At 36.7% G+C, this 10,942-nt stretch overlaps 2 protein-coding genes across 2 annotated transcripts; both read left to right on the top strand.

The window, feature by feature from the left end:
* The first annotated feature begins 317 nt into the window (after nucleotides 1-317).
* On the top strand, nucleotides 318-3,678 carry LOC105795097 (dicarboxylate transporter 2.1, chloroplastic). The gene is made up of 4 exons (XM_012624568.2): nucleotides 318-1,313; nucleotides 1,787-2,100; nucleotides 2,654-3,102; nucleotides 3,231-3,678. Exons 1-4 carry the CDS (start codon nucleotides 504-506, stop codon nucleotides 3,344-3,346), a joined length of 1,689 nt encoding a protein of 562 aa, XP_012480022.1. The 5' UTR covers nucleotides 318-503; the 3' UTR covers nucleotides 3,347-3,678.
* A 4,109-nt stretch (nucleotides 3,679-7,787) lies between these two features.
* LOC105795094 (phytosulfokine receptor 1-like) lies at nucleotides 7,788-10,460 on the top strand. The gene has a single exon (XM_012624567.2). It carries the CDS (start codon nucleotides 7,970-7,972, stop codon nucleotides 10,034-10,036), a length of 2,067 nt encoding a protein of 688 aa, XP_012480021.1. The 5' UTR covers nucleotides 7,788-7,969; the 3' UTR covers nucleotides 10,037-10,460.
* Nucleotides 10,461-10,942: the final 482 nt, after the last annotated feature.

Here is a 10,942-nt window from a genome sequence, read left to right as displayed (position 1 = left end):
CAAAATCCAAACAATTTTCTTCTCTGATCTCCAACATTGTTCGTTAGATTGACTTGAATCTTAAGTATGTTTTTTTACTCGTCAATCGAATTGCCACTTGGAGCTTGCTAGCTGGACTTTAAAAAAAAACTTAATAGCAGATAACTTAAATACAAAATTTTAAAATAAATGACCAAATATAAATATATTAATAATTTAGTGTAGTTAGATGTAATTTATCCGAATACTTATGAAAATTTCAGTCTAAGCAAAGAGAGCCTCAAATAAAAACCTCAAAAATATAAAAGCGAAAAAGAAAAAATATAAAAAAACTTCCCTCCGTAGGAAACTAGACAAACCCGACCCAATTCACCACCAATCACCAGTTTCAGATTCGCCACTCCCTTTGGGATTTCCGTTCCTTTTCATTTCAATCAAAGGTCATTCTTACTCAGAATCAGCCATCGTCTTTTCCTTTACTTGATTTTCAGCTTTTTTCCTTCCATTTTCTCTCAATCCAAACAATGGAGAGCTTAGCCCTTCAAGCTTTCTCCACTGTTACCACCACTCCCTTCTCGCTTTCCTCCCGGTCTTCGCTTCACCTCCGGTCTAGACCCATTACGAAAATTTCCCAGCCATCCGTTTTCCCTTCATCTTCAATCCCCACCCTTCGATCTCCGCTCAAGCCTCTCTTATTACTTCCCGAACGACCCAAGCCCCTCATTTCACCTATCCGGGCCGTTTCTCGAAACGACAGCACCCCACCTACTGAAACGACCACCTCTCCTCCTCCTCAAGGAGCCAAACTCTTCCCTTTGTTTCTCTCAGTTTCCATTGGTCTAATTGTTCGTTTTCTCGTTCCCAAACCGGTCGAAGTAACTCCACAAGCCTGGCAACTTTTGGCCATCTTTTTATCCACAATCGCCGGTCTAGTCTTAAGCCCTTTACCCGTTGGAGCATGGGCTTTTATAGGTCTCACAACTTCCATCGTCACCAAAACGCTGCCGTTTGCGTCCGCCTTCAGTGCTTTCACCAATGAAGTCATTTGGTTGATTGTCATTTCCTTCTTTTTCGCTCGTGGATTCGTGAAAACGGGGCTCGGGGACAGAATCGCTACTTATTTCGTCAAATGGTTGGGCAAAAGCACGTTGGGGTTGTCTTATGGACTGACTTTGAGTGAGGCCTTGATTGCGCCGGCGATGCCTAGTACTACTGCTAGAGCTGGTGGGGTTTTCTTGCCCATTATTAAGTCCTTGTCTTTGTCTGCTGGAAGTCGGCCTGGAGATTCGTCATCCAAGAAGCTTGGGAGTTATCTAATTCAATCGCAGTTTCAGGTTTGCCTTAATTTCTAGTTTATTACTGATGATCATCTACTTAGTTTAATTTCTTATAATATTAGTTTGAATTTATGGGTGGGAATAATTAATATTTAATTTGTATACTGTTAGATTATGGAATTAGACTTAGTTTACTCTGTTAGATTAATCTGGATTCTGGGTTTTAATATAGCTAGACTCTTGCATTCCTCTGTCCCATTTGAACTAGAGAATACCCTTTACTTGGTTTATTTTGTTTATATTGTTAGCTTAGATTCATGGGTGGGAAACTGGGAATAATTAATTTTATACTGTTAGGTCCTGGAAATAGGCTTTTGTTACTCTGTTAGAGTAATCTGGATTCTGGGTTTTCATATGGTTAGGCTTTTTGATTTGTATGTCTCATTTGAACTTGTGATTATCTTTGTTCCTAGTTGCATTAGTAGTTTTGGGTCTTTGACTTATGCATTACTCGTGGTTGTCTATGACAGTCTGCTGGCAACTCCAGTGCTCTTTTCTTGACTGCTGCAGCTCAGAATTTGCTATGCCTCAAATTAGCAGAGGAGCTTGGGATTGTCATTTCAAGTCCTTGGGTTTCGTGGTTCAAGGCGGCTAGTTTACCAGCACTTGTTTCTCTACTGCTTACTCCATTGATTTTATACAAGCTTTATCCTCCCGAAACCAAAGACACACCAGATGCCCCTGCAATGGCAGCAAAGAAACTAGAGAACATGGGTCCTGTCACTAGAAATGAATGGATCATGGTTGGAACAATGCTTCTTGCAGTTGCTCTATGGGTCTGTGGGTAAGTCATAAGTGACAGTTCATCATACCAATTCACCTTTCTTTCCATTTGAGCTGAGAATTTGATGTCTTTGCATCCTATGTTTGTGTGTACGTGAAATATATGTTTGTATAAAAATGGAATAAGTGTATCTTGATTAACTACCTTGTTTGCTTTCCTGTTAAGCTCTGCTCAGCGAGGATACCATCTACTATTACTTATGATGCTTATTTTTAAAAAAAGAATGTGGTTATAGAGGAAGTTGTAGATGCATCTATGAAATTAACTCCAATCAGTTGTGTACTCCAATGTTGAGGAAATGATTTATTTCTAGAAATGAGTTTGAAATATTGAAGCATGATTGCCCTGCTATAGTTCAAGGCAATAAAAATGTTTCTTAGTAGTGACTTGCATGCACGTGTGCACTGACTATTTTTCTTATCATTTATGGTCAATGTCCATGCATGCTCATAGGCAGCGAATTTGTAGCTATGAATTTTGTGGTTTGATGTTTGTTTCAGAACATGTAATTTACAATTTCCTGATTTGTCGATATTTCCTGAACCATGTGCAGTGAGAGTCTTGGTATACCAAGTGCTGTGGCTGCAATGATCGGTTTGTCAATACTCCTTTTGTTAGGCGTGCTCGACTGGAATGATTGCTTAAGCGAAAAATCAGCATGGGATACATTGGCTTGGTTTGCTGTTTTGGTAGGCATGGCAGGCCAATTGACAAACCTTGGGATAGTGAGCTGGATGTCTGGTTGTGTAGCTAAGGTCCTTCAATCTCTCTCATTGAGCTGGCCAGCTGCATTGGGTGTTCTTCAGGCATCATACTTTTTCATCCACTACCTATTTGCAAGTCAAACCGGTCATGTAGGTGCATTATACTCCGCTTTTCTCGCCATGCATTTGGCAGCTGGAGTACCTGGCATGTTAGCAGCACTGGCTCTTGCTTACAACACCAATCTTTTTGGTGCCCTAACACATTATAGCAGTGGTCAGGCAGCTGTCTACTATGGAGGTGTGTCTCTTTTTTCCTCTCTTTTTACACATGCATATGAGCACCGTGCCTTTGCACAAACAAGGCCTACTTTTGTCCACTCGGATTTTGCACCGGGAACTGATGAATTCATTTGTTTTTGTTGACAGCCGGATACGTAGACCTTCCCGAGGTATTCAAGATGGGATTTATAATGGCTTCCATTAATGCCATCATCTGGGGTGTTGTTGGAAAATTCTGGTGGAAATTTTTGGGCCTCTACTGATTGAAACTTACTCCTTCAATGTCATTCTTCACTGTCGTAAGAAGTAATATTTTTTGGGAACACAATTGAGCTCAAATTGAATTTACTTCCATAGAAAATTTTCATAGTTACAACTTGGCCTAATTTTTTGACTGCTCTATTTTCAACTGTTTGTTAACATTTCAGCAGGTTTATATTGCTTATTCAATTCAGTCCATAACTGTTGTCCTCCCATATCTTGTGTGTTTATGTTTTTACTGGAGATTGAGACCTGTTCTCTCATGATATTTTAGTGGCCTTGTAGCATTAGCCCCCAATCCATATGTAATAAAAGGAAAGGACTGTTCACATGACTCTGAAGTTTTCTTTTTTTGGGATCCATGAGACCCATTCCTTGGGTTTCCGAAGTAGTGTAAAAAGAAAAAAGAAGTGCCTCGAGTAATTGCTATTTGAGCCGGACTTGTTTTCAGTTGAATTGGAAGACTGAAAATTTGAGATTTCACTTAAAAATAATTTTTAACAGAAATATTAGGGTTTTCATTATGTTTTGTATGGAACAAAACCATTTCTTCAATTTTTCAGAAGATGACCTATTATAATTCTTTTTTGTTTTTTATTGTGACCACTTAGAGACAACCAACACTGTCAATTGCCATTAGGGTGAGCATTTGATTGAATCGAGTGAAAAAAATTTCGAGTTAATCAAGTTGACAAGTTCTATTTTATCATCTTAATTTAATTTGAAATTTTTTCGAATCGAGTCGAGTGAAATGAAATTTGAGTCGAGATGAATTGAGTTAAATTATTTGAGTCAAATTAAAATCATGTTTACAATATAATTAATTTCATGCAAGGACACTTAAATTTGGTTCTTAAATTTGAAACCATTATTTGAAAATTTTTCAAAGCAAAATAAGAACAAGAAAATACTTAGTGTCATAAACTTGAAACCTTAACTAATTTATTTAGGTCTCAAAATTATTATTTTAGAAAATTTTAAAATTTTAACTTTATTTATATATTCTTTAATATTTTTTAAAATTTTTGTATTTTTTAAAAAATAAAATTTGGAGCTTTTATAAATGTTTTGAATTTTAAAAATTATATTGATTTTTTAAAATTTTGTTGAAAGAGGCCAATTAGCTCATTTTCAAAATTGGCAGGGACTAAAGATGTATTTATACCAATCTGTTATTTGAGTTATTCGAATTGTAAATATTTAAGTTGACTTGAAAAAAATGAATAACTCAAAATATTTTTCGAATCGAATCAATTTTTGGTCTCCCCTAATCACCACATCTACCTTTTGTCAATGGTTGGTGAGGCGGTAGAAATAGTATAACTATAGATTAAAAATTAATGAATTAAAATAAATATAAGAGTATCCAAACTTATAATTTATGAAGAAATGAACCCAAATGATAATAGATGATGTAAACATACCTATTTGACCTATTGATCAATGATGTAAATAATTTACGAAGATTCTTGCTTTTTTCCCCTTAAATTGTTTAACCAAAACATATTGAAAAAAATTAAGCCTATGTATGGATTGGAAGTGGAGAAAAGCCTTTCCCTCGATAAGTATTCCTTGTTTTTCCTTGAGACTTAAATTTTTTATTTAGCCCAATTTGGGGAAAACTAAGGAAAGGAAAGCAAAACAAATTTTATTTTGTCATCTCTTTCTTTTATAAATAGTTTTATGATCTCTCGCAATATTTTTTCCCTCCTCTTTTTATCACAAATACCGAAAATTCAACCACCAAAACACCCACACCTACATCAGCCACCAACATTAACCAAACCACCGTCATCCCCCATCAATCATCTCCCTGTTCTACCCACTTCCTATGTTGTCAATCACCTCACACAAACTGGTTCGTATATTTCTATTAACATGGGGTCCCAAGTTGATACGTAGTGCCAACTGCCTTGTGGATTCTACCATGTCCGCAAGTAACCAATCTAGAGTACCAATCTTGGCAGTGGCAAGATAGTCTTGTCTATCATGCTATCATCGCATCTGTTGATTCAACAATTGTCACTATCATAGCCATGCCAAAAAATGCTCATCGAGTCTCCGGTATATAATTTGCATGAGACTCTTAAACAAAATCTTAAACGTACCAACCCTATCACTCACTATCTTAATGAGTTACGCACGATTGTTGATGAGTGAACTATATCAAATTATCCTTTGCAATTTGAATATGACCCCATAAATATTAGCAGTCGAGAAACAATCATCTCTTTTGAATAACTTCATGAAAATTTTTCTATTCATGAACTTTTTCTTCGACATTAAGCAACAAAGCATGAAAAACAAACCACTATTGCTCAATTCACCCTACGCTCTAATTAGGGAAGCTGACAGATCGCTTCTATCTTATGACTTTCACTCCAGCGCCAAGAGCTTGGTGTACAAAATTTTACTATTTTCTTCTATCTTATGGCTTTCACAATGCTCAGTCAGATACTTGTCTTTTTACTCTTCAAGGGGCAAATTATATTGTTTATATATTGAAGTTCGTTCCAGTCTAAAATATATCCAAATTCGATCTATTGTAAGCCTGTTTTTCATACTTTTCTTTTGGGCTTTAGACACAAGCTTTAGCCCAATTTTAATTTTGGACTTGCCATACTTCCTCAAATATCATAGCCCAACTTGTATATATATTATATATTTGCTTTCTCAATTAATGCATGGCAATGGTGCATGTTAGGTTTTGGGGCTCCATGCAAGATTTGTAATGAAGTACATGACAAAGGGCATGGGAAAACAAAGAAAAGTACAAAAGTTTAAAGGCACAATAATTCTTTTACCTACTAACTTTACAAAAAAGTCATGATATTAAGATTTGAACTCTAAATATTTTGGATGTCACTTTTAAAAGGTAATTTGGATGTACCAACCAAGCTAATCCTTGGGTTCATAATGCAAAGAAGCATTGCATATCTATTGACAAGCTTGGGAAACTAGATTTGGCAATCTTTTTTTATGCAACTCCTCTGCTATTCCCATGGTTCTTTCTTGTTTTAGTTTTAAGTCTTTACTAATGGTTCAAGGAGTTTATTGACGAATGGAAGCTTGTAAAACAGGCTATTAAAGTTCTAATATGCTTCTAATTTAGGTAAGATATTTACTTTAAGAGCAATTGTTGCAAGTCGAAGAACACATTTTCCTATTGCACCAGCCATGTACTAAATCCGCTTTTTATTTTCAACCAACACTGTCTATCGTCATATGCCTTTAGCCAATGGTGGGAGGGTGGATGGTAGAATAAGTAAAACATTTTTCAAAAGTAATTTTTATTTTTTATAATTTTTATTATTTTATAATATCTCAATAATTTTAAGTTTACAAAATTTAAAAATTAATTAAGCTACTTATATTATCATATTTTTACTTCATCTGCACCATCAATATAAATTTAACGCTTAATATAATATTTGGTATCTGAACTTGACAATTTTTCCTAATTTGATACCTAAACTTTTTTTGGTCCAATTTGGTACTCAAACTTGACACTTTTTCCTAATTTGGTACCTAGACTTGACATTTTTTTTTAAAGTTGATACTTAAACTTTTTGAGGTCCAATTTGGTGCTTGAACTTGACTCTTTTTTCTACTTTAGTGCCAAATCCTTTTTTAATATTAATTCGTTAAGCATAGCTCAATACCTATTTTTAACATTAATTTTCTTTAAAATTGACTATTTTTTGTAGCATAACAAAAAAATTTTCAACACCGTTATTGTTTTATGTAATTTTATAATATTTAATAAATTTAAGTACCAAATTGAATATAAAAAAAGCTCATGTACCAAATTAGGAAAACATGCCGAGTTCAGGTACCAAATTGGGAAAAAAAAATTTAGATACCAAATTAGGAAAAGTTGTAAAGTTTATGTACCAAATATTATTTTAAGATTTAATGGCAGCCAAAACTTAGATGAAAAATGACTCAATTTATGGTTGAATTATTTTGAATTTTGGTTATATTAAGCCTCCATACGACGGAAGTAAAAATAATAAGATTTAGGGTAAAATTAGATTAGATAATACTAATATGGCAAGGCATCAACCTATTGAAATGAAGGGCAGTTGAAAGTTCTGCCCAGCAGTATTCGGTAATTCCTGCTCTGTCACGCTCGTTGAAATATGTAGCTAAAAACCGCGTTTTCAGCATCACCTATAATACTTCAACCTGCTTTGAATTGTGATCTTTAGGAGATCCTCACCTAAACTTGGACATTTCATCAGTTTCATGCTTCACAGTAGGCTGCCACCCATGCTATTATACCAATATATATACATAAATATCGAAGGGTTGTTATACCAATATATTATACGCTAGTAAATAAAACAAAGTCATGGGGCTTTGCCCCCTTACAACGTTGATTGAGAATGTCAATAAGATTATTATTACGTTATAATCATAAATTCCCGTACTAAAGAAGCAACAGTGATGGATTGTTAAAGCTCCGAGAAAGTCATGGGGCTTTGTCCCCTTACACGGGAAAGACCCAAAGTGAAGGAAAAAATATTAGTTGATTCAGTCATTTTAAGTTTCACAGAGTCGTGGACTAATAACTACTTTAATTTCATTCAGAGCTCATAAAAACCAGTAACAGCTCCTTCTTCATGGGCATCCCAAAGGTGTCTTTGGCTTTCATTATGGTGGTTATCATGTTTCAGCAGATGATACAGGGATCTCAAGAACCGGCATGCCATATGAATGACTTAACGGCCATCAAGGGTTTCGCCAAATGTTTAGAACCGGATATTGGCGGGTGGAACTGGAGCAGCTCCAATTGCTGCTCATTTACAGGTATCACTTGTGACAATTCCTCTGATATATATGGAAGAGTGGTCGGGTTAGAGCTTGGGAACAAAAGACTCACAGGCACAATATGTGAGAGCTTGGTTGGATTGAAGCAACTCAGAATCCTGAACCTCTCGCTTAATTCTCTCCATGGTAAAATTCCTGCCAACTTGTTTCATTTTCGGAACCTAGAAGTCCTTGACTTGAGTAACAATTATCTCGTCGGTCCACTTCCTTCTGCAATTCATTTACCATCAATTAAGTATTTGGATCTCTCAAAGAATTATTTCTCTAGCTTCATTAGCATGCGATTATGCACAAGTTCATCTCATATCCAATATCTTGATCTTGCACATAACTTCTTCGGAGAAGGTTTGATATATTTGGAGAATTGTACTTCATTGCAGTATGTTTTCCTTAATGGAAATGGTCTGTCAGGAACTTTCCCTGAGAATTTGTTCCGGCTACAACATCTCCGAGTTCTACACCTTCAACAAAATCAGTTTTCGGGGCCTCTGAGTTACGGAATTGGGAACCTTTCTAACCTTGTTGAATTGGATATCTCCTTGAATGACTTTAGTGGAAGTCTTCCAGACGTTTTTGGGAGACTGAGAAAGCTAGAATCCTTCTCTGCCAGCTCAAATAGATTAACTGGATTATTGCCTGCTTCATTGGTGAATTCGGCTTCACTTTTGAGGATTGATCTGCAAAACAACAGTCTTGACGGTCCGATTAGAATAAATTGTTCTGCAATGGCCCGAGTCACCTCACTTGATCTCGCTTCTAACAATTTCCAGGGGCCAGTTCCTGCTAGTCTATCCTCTTGCCAGAGCTTGAGAGCTCTGGATCTTGCACGCAACAAACTCGGTGGTGTAGTTCCATTCGAATTTAGAAATCTGCACGCATTGGAATCCCTCTCTCTCGGAAACACCAGCATCAATAATATATCCACAGCACTTGAGATACTACAACACTGCAAAAATTTGACTATATTGGTCCTTAGTTTGAACTTTTACCAGGAAGAAATGCCTAGCAATGTGAATCTGCAATTCACGAGTCTTAAGGCACTTATTATTCCATTTTGTCACCTGAGAGGTTCTCTTCCAATTTGGTTGAGTAGTTCTAAAATGTTGCAATTGCTGGATCTGTCGTGGAATTCATTGGGAGGTTCCCTTCCTTCTTGGATAGGCAAGTTCGAATATCTCTTTTACTTGGACTTGTCTAACAATTCCTTTTCCGGGGAGATACCGGAAAGTTTAACCGGACTAGAAAACCTTGTCCACAAAACTGCTCTACTGAAAGAATCATCTGAACACTTCTCACTGGTAAAAAGCAAAGAGCAAGGTAGGCCATATTTGGTGTACAATGATGTATGGAGCTTCCCGCCGACTATTGATTTAAGTCATAACATGTTTAGTGGACCAATCTGGCCAAGTTTTGGGAACTTGAAGAACCTTCATGATTTGAGTTTGGAAGAGAACAACCTTTCAGGAAGCATTCCAGAGAGTATATCAGGGATGACAAGCTTGGAAGTATTGGATTTGTCTCGTAACAATCTCTCTGGCGAAATACCTCATTCTCTAACGCGTCTCAGCTTTTTATCTATATTCAACGTATCATACAATAGGCTTTACGGGGATACACCCTCAAAAGGTCAATTCATGACATTTCCTGAATCAAGCTTTGAGGGGAACCAGGCTCTTTGCCCTAGACTACTGGCACCATGTCAAAGAAAACAGATTCCTCCACTTGTGTCCCCTGGTAAAAAGATGAAGATTGTGGATTGGAACTTTGGAATTGGAGCTGCAACTGGTTTTCTTCTCACTGTCTTCTTTTGCTTCAAATTAGGCTGGGTTCTTCCTAAAGGAAGGGTATGCAGATACTGAGATTTGAGCTGTAATATCTGCCGGATGCCATTTTTTAGGGGTGATTGCATGTACCAATTGTGTTGAAAATTGGCCAACCATGCTGCTGTGATATTTTTGGTTAAGTGCATGCAGCTTGTAAACATACTGCAACACATATGCTTTCTGTAACAGCAAGGTTTTATCCTTAATTTCATTGTAATCAAACTAGTTGAAAATGAACAAGTTGATGACAACTTGATGCATTAGGTGTTGAATAACTAGTTTAGGTGGCTTATTTATGTGTACAAGCAATGTTTATCAAGTTACTAGGCTACTTAGTGATAGTAGGTAGTATTTGGTGATGTATTTGACTATAAATGTATTGTTTTTCTAGTTGAATGAATGAGCTGAATGAGCGATCAGTCACAAGCTCCCTTGCTGCACATTTGTGAGCAAGTAAAAATATTTCTTGCGTCTTGTTTCATTGTTCTATGCTCTCTATTCTCTTCTTTTGCTACTGTCAAAAACCCAACAATTGTTAAGGACTGCTTGTAGAGAAGACAGCAACAGCTCAACCCCGTGAGACTCCCAAACAAGCTTGAATAAGCTGAAGGAGGAGTTTCAAGGAAAGTATGTGAGCTTTCCAATGTGTAAGCTGAAAACTCAGCAAAAATATGCAAGCCGCAAGCTCAAGCTGCGAGCTTAGCGAGAAGTGTGAGTTATGAGCTCAGCAAGTGGTGCGAGCTCATCTAAAGGTGAGAGCACTATATAGTTGCAAGCCTGTTGAAGACACCAGTTAAAGATAGTAAGCAAAGTTCGAGCCTGTCAAAGTGTGAGCCTATCGAACTGCAAGCCGAAGTGGCGAACGGTTTAAATGCAAGCTCGAGTAGGTGCAAGCCAAAATGGCAGACTGAAGGCAAGCAAACTATACTCATGAACTGTTTG

This window comes from Gossypium raimondii, chromosome 3, assembly GCF_025698545.1.
Source record: "Gossypium raimondii isolate GPD5lz chromosome 3, ASM2569854v1, whole genome shotgun sequence".
Classification (NCBI taxonomy): domain Eukaryota; kingdom Viridiplantae; phylum Streptophyta; class Magnoliopsida; order Malvales; family Malvaceae; genus Gossypium; species Gossypium raimondii.
The sequence above is the reverse complement of the archived record's forward strand: the minus strand, read 5'-3'. Positions and strand labels throughout refer to the sequence as shown.